Source organism: Cavia porcellus, unplaced genomic scaffold, assembly GCF_034190915.1.
Source record: "Cavia porcellus strain 051 isolate PalLab524CR breed Dunkin Hartley unplaced genomic scaffold, mCavPor4.1 scaffold_25, whole genome shotgun sequence".
NCBI lineage: Eukaryota > Metazoa > Chordata > Mammalia > Rodentia > Caviidae > Cavia > Cavia porcellus.
This window is the reverse complement of record NW_026947508.1, coordinates 23,656,241-23,675,638: the sequence shown is the minus strand read 5'-3', so window position 1 is coordinate 23,675,638 and position 19,398 is coordinate 23,656,241. Positions and strand designations below refer to the sequence as shown.

The 19,398-nt window shown below is 38.0% G+C and overlaps 1 protein-coding gene and 1 non-coding gene across 18 annotated transcripts in view; both read left to right on the top strand.

Annotated features, from left to right (window-relative positions):
- Pum1 (pumilio RNA binding family member 1) overlaps window positions 1-19,398 on the top strand; it is a 123,635-nt gene that overhangs the window by 90,590 nt on the left and 13,647 nt on the right. For 11 of the 17 annotated variants that reach the window (XM_063235937.1, XM_023565654.2, XM_003471243.5 and 8 more), the window contains 3 exons: window positions 13,889-14,156; window positions 15,410-15,539; window positions 17,953-18,087. In XM_063235937.1, the coding sequence (XP_063092007.1) occupies window positions 13,889-14,156; window positions 15,410-15,539; window positions 17,953-18,087 (533 nt within the window). The remainder of the gene's footprint in view (window positions 1-13,888; window positions 14,157-15,409; window positions 15,540-17,952; window positions 18,088-19,398) is intronic. The other 6 variants (XM_003471244.5, XM_023565653.2, XM_013153924.3 and 3 more) reach the window with 1 other exon arrangement.
- LOC111757256 (small nucleolar RNA SNORD103/SNORD85) lies at window positions 18,946-19,029 on the top strand. The gene has a single exon (XR_002791628.1). It is a non-coding gene; the product is annotated as a small nucleolar RNA SNORD103/SNORD85 (small nucleolar RNA).

The following is a 19,398-nucleotide window of genomic DNA, read 5'->3' as shown; positions in this document are numbered from 1 at the left end:
CTTCTGTAAATACTTCATGTTGTTCAGGCTGTACATACAGCTAGTAAAGCAGTCTGTGGTTGATTAGTACTTGGGTACACCTCCTTTATATTCACTTCAGCTTTAGTTATGTATGTTTTGTTGTTCGGCTGCCTGTGGTAGTCTTTCAGCATCAAACACAGTACAGGTTCATTGCAGTGAAGCTATACAACACAGGAAAAAACTCATTTAGTGTCAACACTTGAAATACCACCACAATTAATATTTTGCTTTGTTTCTTGAAGGTTCTTTCCCATATGTATGGTTACTATATTACTTTTTCACATAAATCATTTTATTTAAAATTTTTTGCCAGATTCTTAAATATTTATAATTTTAAATGGCACAGCATGCTAATAAGTAGATATATATTTCCTTTTTGTATACTTAGGTTCTTTTATGTGTTGAATTTAAAAATCATTATTAATCTAGAACGTAGGAAATGAAGAAGAGAAAAGAAGGTTCCAGGCATCAAGCTACAAGCATGAAAATTATTTTAGGAATTTGGGTGGCAAATCTTAGTCTTTCAGGAAATGGATGATTTGTTGTCAGACACACGGTGCTTGCTTCTGTTTTCCAGGCATTTATCAAATTTGGTTTCAGAGTATTTGAAATGGGGGAAAGTTGAGGCCCAGATAGTGATGAGGCCATATATTTTGCAAGTGAAGAGTGTGTCATTAATCCTTTTGTGTTTGTAGACCTAGATCAGGACTGTCACAGCAAATCAGTTTGGATGGCTTTTTCACCTAGAAAATCTGGTTTTTAACCAGCAAGTTTAAAGGTGGCATTGCAAACTCAGAAATGAGGACTAACTAAAAATGAATAGGGTACTTTATTTGGAAAGACAACGATGAAATGGTTTGTAAACATGAAGAGTCTGAAGTGGGTAGGGTTATTCTAGGGCTAAGAGTTTTATCTTTGAGTTTGAAAGAAAATATTTGCACATGTGTGTTTTCTGAAGTTTAGAGATAGAGAAATTGCAGAGATAGTTCTTGATTGGTAGGTTGACAAAGGATGGGTAAGGGAGTGGGATACGTTGTTGAACTGTTTCCTAGAATGTCTGGTTTTAAAGACTGGGGGCGAGTACAAAACAAGAAGAGAGGTGCAAGTTGCAGTATGGTACATGGCTAGAAGGGAGGGGTGAATATTTGTTGACCTAACATTTGTCTGCTAATATGTTAATGGGTTTGGGTCCTGTTCAGACACGGGGATGGAGAGTGTAGGCATACATGCAAAATCTGCATCTCAGAACTTAAATTTTGTCTTGCTTAGGTGTACTCAGATTTGAGCAGCTTTGATTCCAAAGCATGCTATTTCAGTGTATGTTATTTTACCACACGATATGCCAAGGATATCTTTTGAACCAGTGCATTATCAGATCCAGAAAAATTGCCTTTTAATTTCTTCATTTAAAATTTGAACTATGTCACCTCATACATAACAGTAATAAATAAGTTAAATCTGCAAAATTTTATTTATTTAGTAAAGAAGCCAGATAGTAAGTATTTTAGGTTTTGTGGGCCATATTTACAAAAAATAAGTGGTAGGGCAGATTGATTTACAAGGCTGTGGTTTTTCAGCTTTGAACTAAGTACTGTCGTTCCTTGGCATGTGAAAATGAAGCTGGAAATACTACTTGTATGCATAATGCCTTTCATTTTTCTAATGTATCAGCAGTGGAATGAAATGTTTCACAAGTCTTTTCTTACTAAATAGGAAATAATTATTAGTGTTTTAATACTTTTAATGACTTGCTGCCTTTATAGGTTTGTGTGTAACATATTTTCTTTTTGATTTTTTTGTATTTTATTTATTTTTTTAAGCCAGTCAAATTTAGCAGTGGGGGGGGGGTGGTGTACCAACTTTAGTGACACTAATGTTAATAAGTTCTGGTAACCCACTGCCATCGGACCAGCCATATTTTCCTTTTTAAAAATCAATCTTAAGTAATTTTATTTGTGTGCATTTGGATTGAACTTGTATTCCTGCATGTAGTATACATAGAATATGTGCCATTCCTGAGTAAATTTGTCTGGGTCAGTAGAGCTTTGCATCAGCCAAGTCTGCTTCTTTGAGAAAAGAACTGTGTTTTTTCCCTTTCTTAAAAAATAGATGTATGGTAATTGCTTTGTAACATGGTCTGGAAAAAGGCCCTAAACCTTTCTTGTGGTGCATGATACTTACCAAATATATATTGAGCCACAGCTACTATAGCTTCTCTTGTTAATTTTTTTTTTTTTTTTTTTTTTTTTTTTTTTTTTTTTTTGTCTTTTTCATTTTTATCAGTACCGGGGATCGAACTCACGACTGCCTGCTTGCAAGGCAGGTGCTTATGCCGCTGAGCTAAATCCCCAGCCCCTCTTGTTAATATTTTTTCACTGCCACCACAAGCCTTTACTCACAGCATCACATGTAGCCAGTGTGTTGAGTACTTGAATAAGCTGGGGATTTAGCTCAGTGGCTTAAGCGCCGCCTGCCTGGCAAGCGTGCTGTCGTGAGTTCAATCCTTGGTACAAAAAACAAAAAAAAACCTGAGTACTTGAATAATTCCTCTACCCATGGAAACTTAAACTCAGCATGGTTTGAAATCAGATTTTAAATAGCACACAGCTAAGAAGTATTGGAATGCACATGCTGACCTGTCTCACCATTGTACCAATGTGGATTTCCCTCCCATCACATCATTGTTGCACCTTTTCCAGTCAGCAGTCAGGCCTATGTTAGAATATTTCTTTTAAAAAAAAAAAAATTAATGACCGGGCTGGGGATGTGGCTCAGTGGTACAAGAGCTCTTGTGTTGCGTGTACAAGACCATGGGTTTGATCCCCAGCACCACCCAAAAACAACAACAACAACTTCTCCCCCCCGCCCCGCAAAAACCACAAAGAGGACCTCAGTGACCTGCTTAGTTTTTCCTTTATTCATCAATCATTTAAGTGCTCATCTGAGAATATTCAGTGGCCTTGCATTACCAATTGTTTGAAGTTCTGACATAGAAGAAAAAATTTCTACCAAGCTACATAACACTAAAATTTGCCCTACTATTCGTTGGATTTTAGTAACAACAAGTTGTGCAATAGGTGTAAACTCATTTTAGAATGTTTTCATCCCTTCAGTGGGACCTCCTTCTGTGTATTTATAGTTAATCCCCATTCTCATTTTGACTGTTTTATGGACATACAATATGTAGTCTCTTCTGTACAATATTTCTTGAGTGGTTTTTTGTTTTGTTTTGTTTTTGTTTTTTTTGGTGCCAGGGATCGAATGCATAACTTGGAGCTTGCCAGGCAGGCATTTGTGCCACTGAGCTAAATCCTCAGCCTTGAGTTTTTTGTTTGTTTTTATCAGTACCGGGGATCGAACTCATGATCCCGCTCTCGCAAGGCTTGAGTTTGGTTTTTAAAGTTTTTTTTTGAGACAGGCCAGCTTTGAACTCCCTGTGGAAGCGCAGCTGGCCTCAAATTAATGGGCTTCCTCCTTAAGTGTCCCTCTTCAAGGGCTGAGGTTACAGTTTACCACACCCAACTTCGTTTCTTTTGCTTTTTTTTGTTTTGTTTTGATTCATCCATGACATACTATGCACAAGCATATTGTTCCTTTTAGAATTGTCTTCTGTGTTGTGTAATGCCACAGTTTTGCCCTTGTACTTAACAGTCAGTGAACATTTGTTGGGTGCACTTTTTAGCTGTTAGAAATAATGATACTGTGAATACTCGCATGTGAATCTTCGTGTGGACAAGTTATTTCTCTTGGGTTGGGAGTTGCTAGGATTGTATGATAGCTTCATGTTAAACTTTTTGAGGAACTTCAGCTCTTTTAAAAATTGATGTGTCATTTTTACATTCTCACCAGTAGCATATAAAGGTTCTAATTTCTGTACTTTCTTATCAACATTTGTTTTTGTCTTGCTGGCTTAAATCACTGATGGTACATGCATGATTGTTCCATCAGGCAATTTGTACCACTGTTGATGCAAAGTGGTACTAAAGTCATGCATGGCATAGTCATGCACAAATCATGGTGGGTCAAGCCAACCAGAAGTCAGACATATGAATTATGGGCATGTTGTAATATGTTACTAGAACTATTGGAGATAAGCGAGGTGGCACATGCCTGTAATCTCAGTGCTTGGAAGGCTGGGCCAGGAAGAATGCCGAGTTTAAGGCCAGCCTGAATTACATATTGAGACCCTGTCTTAAGAAAACCAAAAAAAACAAAACAACGCTAATAAACTCACTCCCTAAAATATTCTTGGACATGAAGTGGTATCTCATTGTAGTTTTATTTCCATTTTCCTGATAACTGATGATCCAGACTCTAGAGCATCTTTTAATATGCATATTCATTTCTTTGAAATATCTCTGCTTACTTTTTGGCTATGCAGAAATTACCTTTTTATTATTGAGTTTTAAGAGACTTCTGTATATTCTTGATGTAAGTCCTTTATCAGCTGTGTTTGTCTATAGTTTCTCTTTTTAAAATGATGTCTTGTAAATTGTGACTTTTATGATGAGGTTCAACTTAATGTACTTTTCATACAATAAGTTTAGAACCTAAGAAATCTTTAATGGGTGGTGTTAAAGATTTTTCCCCATCTTTTATCCTAGACAATTTTATTGTTTCAGCTCTTATATTCAAGTAAGTTAGTAAGTAAGTTAATTTGTGTTTCATAAGACATTTGTCATCTTTTTACCTTTGAATATCTAAGTTGTCCCAGCATCATTTTCTTTAGCAACATTATTTGTGCTTTTTTTGGTTTTATTTTGTTTTGTTTTATGGGTACCAGGGATCGAACTCACGACCGCCTGCTTGTAAGGCAGGTGCTTATGCCGCTGAGCTAAATCTCCAGCCCCTAGCAACATTTTTTAACTTAAAGTATGCAGGACTTAAATTTGCTTTTTAAAATTTATTTCTAAGTTAAATTCATTCTAAGTGTAATTTTTTGATGCTATTGTGAGTGGAGCTGTATTCTAGTTTAATTTTGGATTTCGTTTTTTTTTAAAAATATTTTTGGATTTTGTTTGCTTATAGATATGTACAGTCCAGTTTTGCATATTGATCTGGTATCCTGAAAATGTCACTGTTATTAGTTCTGATGATTGTTGTATGAATTACTTAGGATTTTCTACATACAAGATTAAACATAATTTTTCCAGTCTGGATGCCTCCTTTTCTTATCTGACTGCATTGGTAGAACTTATAGGGAGCACATTTCCTTGCCTTGTTCCTAATCTTGGTAAAGTGTTCATCTCTTCTGTTTAGGTATGATCATAGTTGGTTCTTAGGAGATGCCAGTCATTAGGGTGAGGAAGTTTTCTGCTATTCCTAGGTTGTTGAGTATTTGTCTTGAATAGGTTTCAGACATTGCAAATTTTTAAAAATTTACTAATAACTATGTAATTTTTATCTTAAGTTTTACGGTACTGTATATTACATAGTTGATGTAGATGTTAATCTAACCTTGCATTCTAAGGCTAACTTCCATCTGGTCATGTTGTAATCAGTTTAATAATTTTGTTGTAGACTTTTTTAAAAAATCGGTACCCGGAATTGAACTCACAACCATGCGCTTGCAAGGCGGGCACTTATTCCGCTGAGCTAAACCTCCAGCCCCATTTGTTGTAGACTTTTGTATCATATTCATGAAGGATATTTTGTTTTCCTTTCTTGTGATATCTTTGTGTGGGTTGGTATCATGGTGATAATTGATCTTGTAGAAATGTATCACTACCCTTGTGGAACCTTGTGGAGTGTTGGCATTACCTTGTTCAGTGTTTTACAAAATTCACTCATGAAGTTAGTTTATCTGTGGTAAGATTTTAAATTATTTAGTATCTTAGCTTCTTACAGGTGTTTACAGGTTCATTATGTATGTATGTATGTATGTATGTATGTATGTATGTATGTATTTAGAAGAGAATAAAACCAAATGAGAACACAAAATGGGGTCAGTCAAAACAAAAGGATGGACATAATATATGACTTAAAACCAAAATACAAGGTAATTAACAGTGGTTACCATAATGTTTCTTATTATCTTCAATAGAATTCCCTATATCTTGAGGCATAATAAAATTGAACATAGCAGTACAGAACAAAATCAATAAAAACAAAATATTGGAGACATTATAGAAATTCACAAGAAGATAATAGTCAAACCAGAATGGGTATCATAGTGAATCTTAACTGTCTTCAAAGTAGTTACCTATGCCCTCAGATCTGATACTGTCAAACAAAATAGATTCAAATAAAGTCAGTCAAAACAAGACGGCAATCAAATAAAACATTAAAAAAAACCAATCAAAATAAGACAGTGAAAGCAATACAGGGCATCAAATTAAGTTAATAGGAAATCAAAAATGCTTACCATAGTATATCCTGCTATCTCTGGAATAGCTGTCTATGCCATCAAATCTAGTGCAAGCAGACAAATTGGAACAGAATAAAACCAAACTAAACAGAGTGATGAAAACAATATGGGTTTCAAATCATGATACAAGATTAACAATGTCCACTGCCTTCCCTTTTTAGACCGTTCCTTCCCTTTCACTTTCACAGGGTGCATTGTACATTTTGTATCCCACTAACTCCTTTAGTTTTTAGATTAGGGGGGCAACCCGCTATTTAAGCGATTCTGAACCTTTTTATCCCTGAGCATGGTCTCAAGTTGTATCCATTTACTTACAAGAGCCTCAAGGTTTTCCTTCCTTATAGCTGAGTAGTTCTCCATTGTATAAAAGTGTTACGTCGTCTGCAGCTGATGGGGCGAGTTACCTGCACTTTTTTCTGGTTCCTTATCACATAGAGCATTATTTTCTCATCTTTAACTTTCAGTCCATAAACCCTCTTTCAGGTTAATTGTATTTCTTATATAGAGCATCTTGATGGGCACTATCTCCTGTGTTTCTTTTTGTTACTGTATCAAGGCCATCCATGTTAACGATTATAGCCAGCCTTCTCTGCCTCATCTCTGCCATGCTATTTTTCTGCCGTTGGTTGCCTACTTTTCCCCTTCATTCCAGTGTCTGCACCATTCAGTGAGCCCCCTCTGTCACTGTTCCTGAAACCATGGTCTTTTTTTCTTTCTCTCTAGAATGTCCTTCAGTATTTTTTGTAGGTTTGACTTGGTGATCTCCCCCAGTTCCTCTTCGTCATGGAAGCATCTTGTTTCTCCATTAATTCTGAGAGATAGTTTTGCAAGGTAGATCAGTCTGGTTTGGAGGTTATTTTCTTTCAGGGCTTGGAGTACTTCAAGCTCTTCTTGATTTGATGGTTTGTGTTGAGAAGTCTGCTATGATTCTCATGGGTTTTCCTTTATAGGTGATCTGTTTCTTTTCTCTGACAGCTTTTAATATTCTGTTCTTGTGTTGAATTTTTGCGATTTTGATTATTATATGTCTGGTGTAGATCTATTTTGGTTATAGCTGGCTGGAGTTCTGTATGCCTTACATATCTGAATATCATTTCCTTTTCCTATGCTTGGGAAGTTTTCTTTAATTATTTCTGTAAATAGCCTTTGTATTTCATTTGTATTTACTCCTACTTCACTCATACTTTGTATTCTTAAATTATAGATCCTCTCATCATCTTCTAGCCTTTGTATTGTTACTTCCTGTTTCCTTGTTATTTTTAAGAGAGCTTTCCTTTCATGATCACAAGCTTTCTTTAGTTTCTTTCAAGCAGTTTTGCCAGCTTTCAATGGAGTTTTTAATTTTGAATCTGTTTCATGTGTTCTAAATTTTTTTTTTTTTTACATTTTTCATCAAAGGTTTCCCTCCTTTTTCTGTGCTCCTCTATTCCATCTATGTTCTTGAGAGGTGCTTAGCATTTCTTTTATTATTTTTCTTATATCTTCCTTTACTTGTATTATATTTCTCTTCTTTTATAATTTCACAAAGTTGTTTCTTTATGTCAATGCTGTTGCTTTAGAAACTGCAGGTGTGCAACTCCTGATCTCTTATGTGTTTGCCTCACCTGGGCCACTACTGCTTGGGTTAGATACTGGAGACTGCCTTTTGTTTCTTCCTCTTGTCATGTTCCTGGTTTTTTCCAGACAGGTAGGTAGCAATCCCTGGCGCTCCTTATTGGTCATAATTACTCTGATGCCTGCTGACTAGGAATTGTTGCCCTCCCCAATCAGTGGTTGATACTGGTGTATATAAGCAGGGGCGGGGCAGGCTGGCCCCTCCCTTCTGACTGGTAACCACAAGGAGTCTTCACCACGTTAGTATGTTGCTCAATTGGGATTGGTTAGAGATAGCTTTAGGGAAACCTCCACCTTGGCTGTTGGGTCATGCACAAGGGCTGGATTCAGTCCAAGCAATTCTCGCCAATCTGCTCTGCACTACGAGTGGCTGAATGAAGCCGACCGCCTTTCTGTTTCCCTGCTTATCCTGCCCCACTCCAAAATGGCACCCAGCCAATTGCCCACTTCCACGGGAGGACTAAGTCCTTCACACTCACTGCAAGCTGGTGCAGTTCTCTGGTCCCGTGCTCCCCTCTGCAACTGCGTCCTCCCGTTGAGGCCCTCTGGGTTACCAATCCCCAACTTCACCGTGACCATGTGTTTCTAGGTTCCAGGCGTTTCACATACAGTGGGCCGGCTCCAGTGAGAGTGCGTCTGGCTACTGCCTGCTGTCCCAAGTTTTTCTTTTGTTTTTCCACATCAGTTTCTTTCTTTTTTTTTTTTTTTTTTTTTCCACTTCAGTTTCTTTCTGGGTCGAGAAGATCCATCTCCTTACTTCTGGTCTTCTCTATACTCCAGCATCTGGGCTATTTCCCTCAGAGAGACTTTCTACTTTGCTGCTATTGTTCTGCCATTTTCCTGCTTCCTCTAGGTTCAGTTTTTTATATTTGAGTCAGTTTTGGTAATTTACGACTTTCTAGGGATTTACTCATCTCAGTTGTTGGAGTTGTAGTACTTTTTTAAACAGTATTAGATTAAGATTTCTTTCTTGCTTTTTCCTTCCCATTTCCCACAGGTATACTTATGTATGTATGTGTGAACATGCAGGCTCGGTAATACTATTAAGCATAAACTTTGTGACCCTGAGCAAGATGGATGTTGCAAATATTTATTTGACTTAAAAGTCTGATGTTTCTCAGTGTTACTTTTTCTCTTTCAGGACTGAGGATTGAACCAGGCTTCACACTGAGCTACAGCTCCAGTTTCTTTCTTTTACATTTCACTTTGAGACATAGTCTTGCTATGTCACCAAGTTGCCCAGACTGAGCTTGAATTTAAATGTTCCTGCCTCAGTCTCCCAGAGTGTTGAAATTACAGGAATGTACTTCCATTCCTGATTTCAATTTGACAGTATTTTCAAAATTATTAATAGGTAATATGCTTAACAGCTATATCTATATAGCTTTTGTAAAGGGTCAGATGAAGCCTGTAGGCTCTAATCTATATCTATAAAGTTTCCAACTATAGTAAGTTCTAGCTCCTACCTCAAAAAGAAAAGATGATACGGATGTGAATATCCTCAAAGTCTGATTCTTTTCGTGTTCTGCCTTCTCATCATATGTCTGTCCAGTACCATCCTTTTTCTATTTCCTGGTATGCTTTTCTATTTTGATGATCTCCTCCTGTATCCCTCTCCTCTGTCCTCTTCCCCTTCCCTTTTTCTCTTCCCTCCTCTTCTCTCTTCCCCTTTCTGTGCTCTCTTCTTCCTTTCTTTCTATATTGCATTACTAGGGATTCAACCTAGGGCCTTGTGCATGCTAGATAAGTGCTGTACCACTGAGCTGTGGTCCCTGGCCCACGTTATGTTATGTTGTTTTGTGTTGTGATGTTACGACAGGAACTCTCTGAATCGCCCAAATTGGCTGTAAACTTGCATTCTTCCTGCTTCCATATTTACAGTTTTCTGTACAATTCCCAATTTGTACCATTTAGAATTCTTAAGCTCCAAAGGTAACTGATATAATTTATTTTGTCATGATTGACAACCCTCAGGTTTTTCATGTGCTCTGAAAGAAAAGTATTGTTTCTTCATGTGTATGAGGTTGAAATACTGTAAAAGAAAGCTCTAAAACAGTGTAATCCAGTGTAATCCTTTAGTTTTATTGTTAGAAAATTCCTGTGTTCATAAAAAATTCTGTCTTATATTAAAGGTTGCATATGTTATTAGTCTTTTAGGATAAGCAAGCAAACACAAAATGCTTTTTTTTGGTCCTTGTCCAAATTAAAGTGTTATCTCTTAATAGTGAGAAACCTGTCCAAAATGTAAGTTGACAGTGTGTGTGTGTGTGTATGCCTTAAGTTAGGTACTTCCTCATTTGAAAAAGAATCCTTGAAAGTGACTTTATCAGCTATAAAACTGTGAATATTAAAATCCTTTGGTCACATTATCATGAATCAGTGATAGTTGTATTGTTAATTTAGGGCTACCTATGTGATGTAAGCGGTTCAGTTGGGAAGAGCTTAATTTTACCACATTTTGATGAACACTGTTGACTCTTCCTATCCTACATGTAGAGCTTGGGAAATTACAAGACAGGGCTTTACAAGGCGAGGCTTTGCTCATGAGGCATGTGTAAGAGCTATAAGTACTGAACACAAATAAAAGAAACGGTACACACCAAGCAGTTGGTATACTAAATGGCCACTGGCAGAAAGCCCTTTAGTAGATTTATGTTCTTAAAAACAGAAACAAAAACAAAATCCCTGGAGTGCAAATTGTTTCAAAAAGAAAGCACTTAATTTCTGTGGAAATTTGTTACAGGACACAGTCTTATGAATTCCTCCATTGGGAAAATAAAAGGGAACAATAATGAGAAACTACTGCTTCCTCTTTCCTTCCTCTTTCCTTCCTCTTCCTCTTCCTCTTCCTCTTCCTCTTCCTCTTCCCCTTCCCGTTCCCGTTCCCATTCTTACTCTTACTCTTACTCTTACTCTTGGTACTGGGAATTAAACTCGGGACCTTGCCCTTGCCAGGCAGGCACTGTGCCACTGAGCTGTATCCTGGGCCTGAAAGGTGGCTTTTTAAGGCCTTATGGTTTTTTGTTTGTTTGTTTGTTTGTTTTTAAGAGTTGCAGATTAAACCTTCAGGGCTGTAATGGTTTGGATACAAGTACATGTAGTTGTGTGAGCTATGAGGAACTGGGAAAAATACTTCATCACATTCTTCATTTGAGTGGAATCCCATCACCAAATGCTGGTGGTCTGTTTGTGAGACATTTTTTCAGAACAATAAGAGAACTTTAATCAAACATTTAGGCATTGGTTTAATGTTTAAAGAAATACTGCTTAGCCCACATAAAATACTTAAAATGCATCTTTGAATTGTCATTTTGCCTCTTATAATTTAGTACCTGGGAAAGTTTCTTTTCCCTTTGAGACATTTGTATATTTTTTCAATAAGAAAAGCTCTGTGTGTATGTGAGTGCGTATTTGTGAGAGAGAGAGGCAGAGAGAACACATAGATGTCTTTGTGCCTATGGTTGTAACCATTTGGAATCCATGGAGACCAGAGACAAAAATCAAAACAAGAATAAATGTATATACTAATATGATAGGCATATTAACCATTTCCTGTCCTAGGCTTTTGTTATGGATTAGTGTATTTTTTGGCTACAATAATAGAAAATCAACTGTTAGTAGCTTTAAATAAGTGAATGTATTGAGTCGTATAACTGGAAGTATGGTTTTAGGACAGCATTCAGGATTGATTTGTCTCATTATTCAACATTGTCACCAAGATCTTGGCTGTTTCAACTTATTTTCTGCCTTGATTAGTCACTGCATTCTTAAAATTGTTTTAAAACTGTGTGTGTTTGTGGCATTCCCCTTTAGGTATGCAAGTTGCTGTTATCTCACTTCTAACACCTGCTGCATCATCTCTGACCATCCCTCATGTCTCTTACAGGGGAAAAAGTGGTTCCTGAAATGGAATAAAAAAGTAGCCATATGATTGCTGTTTTATTTTAAAATAAACCTGTTTTCTTCCTTTTTGGATTAGAAAATATTATAGAATTCAACAGGAAAAGCAGCAGTGTCCCAGACAATGAGGAACTTTGATATAACTGAGTCTAAATAATGGTTTCGTGTAGTTGCAGGGTCCCTGACACTGGAGTCAAGGATCCTGGCCAAGATAGTTATGAGTATTGCGTCTTTGGATGAGCATTTCATTTCTCTGGGTCCTAATTTCTTATTACTTAAATAGGAATTTTAAAATTCTTTCATAAAAAAAGGCCAATGAGAATCCTTAGAAAATACAGAAAAACTTTTAGTACAGAGGTAAACCATATGACACGTATTTAGGAGAATTTAACATCGAGGCATTTTCTTTTGGTTCTGTCACTTTCATTAAATCCCAGCTCTTTGAACCTGGGCTCTGGAATTCTATGGAGAAATCCAAGCCAGGTTATCTTTCTGTAGTTACCATTAAACTTCAACCCAAACTTGTGAAGAAGTTAACAAGCAGTTCAGATGGGCGAGCTTGCTCTTGTGTTCTGAATTGTTACCAGTCTGAGCATCTAAGCTCTTTGTTGTTGTGTGGTGTTTCTTCACTCTTTTTTTTAATTTAAAGGAGAGGGAGCTGCCTGTAATCTTAGCACTTAGGCAGGAGGATCGCTGAGAGTTTGAGGACACCCTGGGCTACATAGTGAGTTCAAGACCAGGCTGAACTATACAGCAAAAAAAAAAAAAAAAAAGAAAAGAAAAGAAAAAAAGTTTTTTAATTAAAAATAAATAATAGAGAAAAACAGCTCTGAGGACTGGGACTGTAGCTCATTAATGGAGCCGTCTTGCTGGGGGTATTGGCTTCCATTCCCAGTGCTGCCCCACCCCTCAGAAGGCTTTATAACCTTTCTATAGTACAGTCTAAAAAATGACTCATTCCTTAAAAATTTATTAAAACTGTACTTGTTATACTTAGGCTCTTTTCTAATGTGTGTGGCTGGCTAGGGACTGAACCCAGGACCTTGCATAACAGTGAGCTGTACTCATCTCTGTTTACTTACTTGATAAGCCTTTAGTCATATTTCTACCTTACCTGTCTAGGGCCTCAGTTATTATTCTATGGTTACTAGTCAGAAGATCAGTTTCAGAGGCATGAAGGATGATGCTACTATAGTCATTTCTGGCTCTGTCCGTAGAAATTGTTAAGCACTTCCTGTTTGGGATGAAGAATTTGAAAACTAGATTCCATTCTTTTTTTTTCTACCCGTTATCCTTGACCTTGGATATCTTAGTGGGTTTTCATATTTCACTTCATGAGCAAATTATTCCTTCTTTTTGAAAGTTTTTTATGTGTAACTTGACTGATGTGGATTTTTTAAGGGTAGGTTTCAGATGGAAATGAAGGTTAAGAATGGAGGGAATCTCCATGGGGCTTAAGAGTAAAAAGCCACTGAAACATCACTGCATTTTTTTGAGTCTTTTCTGCTGGTACTTGGGCTGGGGTTACATGGTAGACACCTTGCTGAGGGCCATCCTGGCACTATCATTATCATTACTATTTGGGGTCCTCCTCCCCCTTGAAACTGAGTCTCACTATGTAGCTGGTCTTAAACTTACTATGTAGCCCATGTTGGCCTCACACTTGCAGTGATTTTCTCCTGCCTCAGCTTCTCACTTTTGAGGTAGGCATGCGCCACTACTTCCAGCTTATTGCTCCAGTCTCATGAGCAGTCTACTGTCAGTGGAAAAAGCACCCTCCCTCAATCTTTGTGTAAAAGTTTCCTTTCAGATTGCTCAGCTGGGTTTATAAAAGTTGAAGCACTAGTAGAATTGAATCTTAACACAAAGGCAACATAATTTTTAAAAAAATCAGAGATGATGGAGCAATTTGTGTGTAGGATGCTTTTTACTCTCTTGAATAATGTTAAGAATAGTCTTTAAGTTCTTCTATTCTGTAACCAACAGGAGGACTCACAAATGGAAGTGGAAGATACATCTCTGCTGCTCCAGGTGCTGAAGCCAAATACCGCAGTGCAAGCAGTGCCTCCAGCCTCTTCAGCCCCAGCAGCACCCTTTTTTCCTCCTCTCGTTTGCGATACGGAATGTCCGATGTTATGCCCTCTGGCAGGAGCAGACTTCTGGAAGATTTTCGAAATAATCGGTACCCTAATTTACAATTGCGGGAGATTGCTGGACATATAATGGAATTTTCCCAAGATCAGCATGGGTCCAGGTGAGGACTTGGCTTTGGCACTTAAGGTAACTGAAATCTTAATGCCTTAAATTCCATGCCTCACATAAGGCATATACTAAAACAAATTGAAATAGTATAGTTCAAAGTATGTAGTATACTTCTAGTTATTTATTTCAGAAGGACATGAATAACAAGGGTGACCAGATATTAAGAAGTGTTTGGACAGAGCCTTTAGTAGTGTAGATTACTTTGAGCAAACCTTTATCTTTGCGGGGGGGTACTGGAGATCAAACTCATGACCTCATGCTTGCCAGACAGGTGCTTGCGCCACTGAGCTAAATCCTCAGCCTGAGCAAACCTTTTAATTTTCTGAAGAAAGAGACTGTTTCTAGTCCATAAGACTCCCAACTCTCTGCATATGCACACTTTTGCGCAATAGAAAAAAATCCTTTTGCTGTCAAAGAGAACTCTCCAAATGTAAGTTTGCATCTCAGCTGTGTATGAATAAGACTGATCTACCACTTCAGGAGGTAGAGGTGACAGCTACCATAGCAGATCAGACTAGGCTTAGCCTGCCTCTTTGTATGCTGCTGTAGAGATTTTCCTAGAGATGCAACATAGATAGATGGCATCACCCATCCTTCTTTCCCATCCCTATCTGTTTCCATTTGCTTTTCCCCATCTCTCTGGACCCAGTGACACAGCGTATACTAACCTCCCTTCATTTTAGGTTTTGGCAGCTTGCTGCTGTACAAGTGCCTCTCACATTTGTAATTAATAGGTGACAGTCAGAGACAGCATGATTTTCCTAAGCTAGACAAGGCAAGTTGTGTAGCTGCTACTTAAGAACATAATGAATATTGCTGTTTCTAGATATGACTTGGAGATTATAGTAAGGATCATCAGCTTTGAGTTCATTAATGTAGGGCTGTCCTCTAAAGGCAAAAGTCAAGAAGTGCTCTGAATTTTGTGAATAAGGTTTCTTCAATAAAGACACGGTGTCAGATGTAGTGGTGCATGCCTCAGCACTCAGAAGGCTGAGGTGGAGGATTGCTGTGAGTTTGAGGCTAGCTTGGGTACATAAGTGAGTTCAAGGCCAGTCCGAGACCGTGTCTCAAAGAAGAAATATTTTAAAGGTTCAACTGCTTGAGATAGTTACCCTTTTCAGAAGTTCTTTATGTGAACATGAGTGGCTCATTTGAACAACACTCAGTTTGTTTGCACATGTGAATGCGTATTTCAGAATTGAGGAAGTATGACTTACTAATTGCTCATTTTACTTTCTGCTTTAGGTTCATTCAGCTGAAACTAGAGCGTGCTACAGCAGCTGAGCGTCAGCTTGTCTTCAATGAAATCCTCCAGGCTGCTTATCAGCTAATGGTGGATGTGTTTGGAAATTATGTCATTCAGAAGTTCTTTGAAGTAAGTCTTCTTTGTTCTTTCTATTCTTTAACTTTACAGACTATCCAGAGTGTTTTGCTTTACATTGGCTTTTTAAAAGAACAATTCTGGTTTCGTTTCAGTCTTTAAAGTATGTGTGTGGTCTTTCTGAAGAGCTTTTTTTTAGGTTTCCAACTCACTAGTGGTAGTTCATTCTATATGGTTTAAATACCCAAATAGGTCATGCTAGTCTATTCTGGAAATGTGGTTTGAGAACTGTCCCCATTTAAGACTTAGCATGTTTATTTCTGATTGTCATGATAGTTTCATTAAACGTATCACTTTTGGAGGAAGTAATTGTTTAAGGTAAGTTTTAGCAGGGTTACAGTTAGTGAAAAAAATGGAAAAAAAAAAAGAATTAAAAGATTCCTAGAGAATTGTCCCTACACACTGACTTAAGTATTTTTCTTTAGAGACTAGTTTCATTAACTCCTTCTTGGAAGATCCTTTGACATTACTTTTTGCTTCAGTTCTCTTAATTTGAATATGCTCACTATTGTTTTTATTGTCTTTGGGAAAAATATATGAAAATACAGGTTAATGTCTCTAACAAGTTAAAATTTCACAGAAGTAGAAGTTGTTTGTTTGTTTGTTTTGCATACCATTGTTGGCAACCGTAAATTATGAATTCAGAATCACATTTAGTCACTTTGTCATTTTTGGGACAAAATACCTGATCCCTACAGTTTGAAGGAAGGGAGCTTTATTTTGACTGCCATTGTAAATTTCATCCTTTTATGGTGATGTGGCTCCAGGGAGAAATGGCATGATGGAAGGACTTGAATAGAGGGAAACTGCTCATCTCCTGACAGCCAGGAAGGGTGTGGGGCAGAGTGAAAGGGAAACAGAGGAAAAAATTCTAGGTAAGGCCCTCAGCTTCCAGTATAAGCTTAGCAGTGGACTAATCTACCAGTGAACACTGGTGTGATTTTTCCACCTCTGCAAAGCCCCATCTCTGTATGCATGAGGCTCTGAGGATGACATCCAGACATAAACCATAACAGGCACAAACTACTAAAACCTGTTGTAGGAATGAATGTTAGAAACCTGAATACTATTTGCCACCCAACACCTGTGTAAACTTCTTGTTTGTGTGCTTTGGGTTTTTTTTCACTGTGTAGTTCAGGCTGGCTTTGAACTAAATATGGAGCCTTGGCTGGCCTGGAACTTGTGGCGATCTTTCTGCCTTAGCCTTCCGGTTGCTGAGATTATTGGTGTATACCGTCATGCCTGCCATATATCTTTATTTTTTCTCTATAAAGATTAAAAAGTGTCTTTTACTGGGCATGTTGGAACATGCCTATAATCCTGCTAATTTGGGAAACTGAGGCAGGAGAACTATAAGTTTGAGGCTAGTCTGGGTAAGTTAGCAAGACTGCGTCTCAAATTAAAAAAACAAACAACTAAATGGGGATATATAGCACAGTTGTAGATGAGGTCCTGGTCCTGGGTTCAGTCTTCAGAATGCGAGGGAAAAAAAGGCTTCCTATCCACAGACTTCTATCGTCTCCATTTTTCTTATGAAGTAAGTCTAAATGTATTTCTTACACTGTTGATACTAGAATGCTTCCATACTGCCGTTTTGCCATGGATACAAAAATAGAGGGCCACTGCTAGAAGCTGGTGTAAGTTGGGGTGGCTTAACATGTAAGTAGAATGTGGTTCCATGGTTTGGGACAAGCTAGAAACTTCCTTGGATCTTAGTGCTCATTTTCCAGCAAATGAGGGGGTTGAACAGGTGGAAAATTCATAAATTCTTCTCGAGTTTCATGATTATGCTTTTTAAAGGAAAATAAAAAGCCAAGGATAGAAAATCATTCTCAGTCTAATTTTTATAGCTGTTCTTGGCTCTTGATTCTACTAATTTTTCCCGTATCAAGTCTGTTGGCTTATGTAAATAGTGTAGTTTTTGAAAAGATACAGTGTCTGTATATGGTTTGGCTTAAGCTTCACATAGATGAAAGAACTTCAGCTAGTGGCCTCTGATACCTCAAATGCTGTGGTTTGCTGCAAGTAGTCCTCGCATCTTTCCCAGACATTGTCTGAAGCCCTAAATAGTGTTTTCTATGCAGTATTCATTTTAAAATAAATACATATGCTCTTATATATAATTAATACAGATCCATCCAATTAATGACAGTTTTGAGGATTAAACATTTGCTTAGCAGAAACTGCTAGAATTGTATCTGAGAAAAAAATTTTAACATTAAAGAAGTTTCTCATAATCAGGGCCTAAGAACTATTGGCTTGAAGAAATAAAGAATCTTTAAATAAAAGGTTTAGTTAATCATAGTAACAAGGAGATTATGTCAATGATGGGTGCAGAACAATGCAAGCTTTGCTTTCTCGGGTTTCTTTCCTTCTACCTAAGTAATGGTGTTCATATTATGTCTAGTTTGGCAGCCACGAACAGAAGCTGGCTTTGGCAGAGCGAATTCGAGGCCACGTCCTATCATTGGCACTACAGATGTATGGCTGCAGAGTTATACAGAAAGCTCTTGAATTTATTCCCTCAGACCAGCAGGTAATTGTAAGTTTCCCCTTTAACTTTTCTCTTGGTGTTTAATGTTTCTCTGTGGTATGCGCAGTGACTCCTGAAATCTGTCAGTCTTTGGTTTTTTTTCACAGTGTTACGTTAGTACTCATGTCTACATTTTTTTTTGCATGGCAAGCATGAAGTATGTAATTAATTTTGTAAATTTATAATGAATCAAGTGTCTTGTGTTAAAAACCCAGAAGATTGCAACACCCCTCTCTTTGATTACTTAGCCTTTAGTAGGTACAATTATACAAGGTGGGTGCTTTTCTTGCCAATAATGGAATCAGGTAAAATGTTAGTTAATGTTATCATTTTCTTCAACCTAAACTGAGCATTCCAACAAACAAAAGCTTTCATCCAACCTATGTTCCACTCTTTCTTGTTTATTCTTTCTGTTATCATGTATGAAGCAAATTGGTACTCTGTGCCAGGCACTGGGCAGCACAGAGTCAACTGAGACCTGATCCTTGCCTGCCGCCCACAGTCCGGTGGAGAAGGGTGTTGGAAGGCAGTAGCGCCCACATGAGTGGCCTGCCCAGTGTTCCCGAGGGAAGGCTTTGCAGAGGACAAGGCTGAGGAGGGTTTAGACAGAGGAAAGGAACAGAAAATCTGAACAGTTAGGTGCCATGAGAGGAGAGCTGATGGAAAAATCCCAAGGAGATGCCGGTTTCAGGGATAGTCACAGTGGGGTTCCACCCATCCCTGCACAGACCACAGGGCCCAGGAAAGCAAAACAAGCCTGTGAGCAGGGAGGGGAGGGTACCGTGTAGCTGAGCTGCTGCTAGACAGCCCTGAGCCTCAGGGGGCTCTGAGCTCCGTCATTCCTTCTCAGTGGAGGGGTCACCATTGTCTGGCAGTGATGACCCACTTGCCCTCACTGAGGACAGAGTTCGATAATGAGAACCTTTGTATGGACTCAAGTTCTGAGCCAGACAAGATGGCACCACCTCCAGTGCAAACCCAACCCAGCCCTTCCACTTCACCAGCCTCTGGTGTTGGTTGATGGCAGAGATGGCAGCTGGGGGAAGTCCAGAGTGCTGCAGGTTCAGTTTCATAGATAATGTGTGTGAAAGTGCTGGCGAAGGCAGAGACAAGGCTGAGACAGCAGATTTGGGGTTCGTTTGTACAGTGTTCTGTGTTAGAGGTGTAGCATTGATTGTTTCTTTTAAAACAGTGTTTGTAAGTAATTAAAAGCTAATGCAGGACTGCTTTGAGTTTTCTTCTAATGCTTATAGTTCATTATTAATTTCAGTTTTCCTAGATAATTGAATCTTTTTTTTATTTTTTATTTTTGGTGGTAGA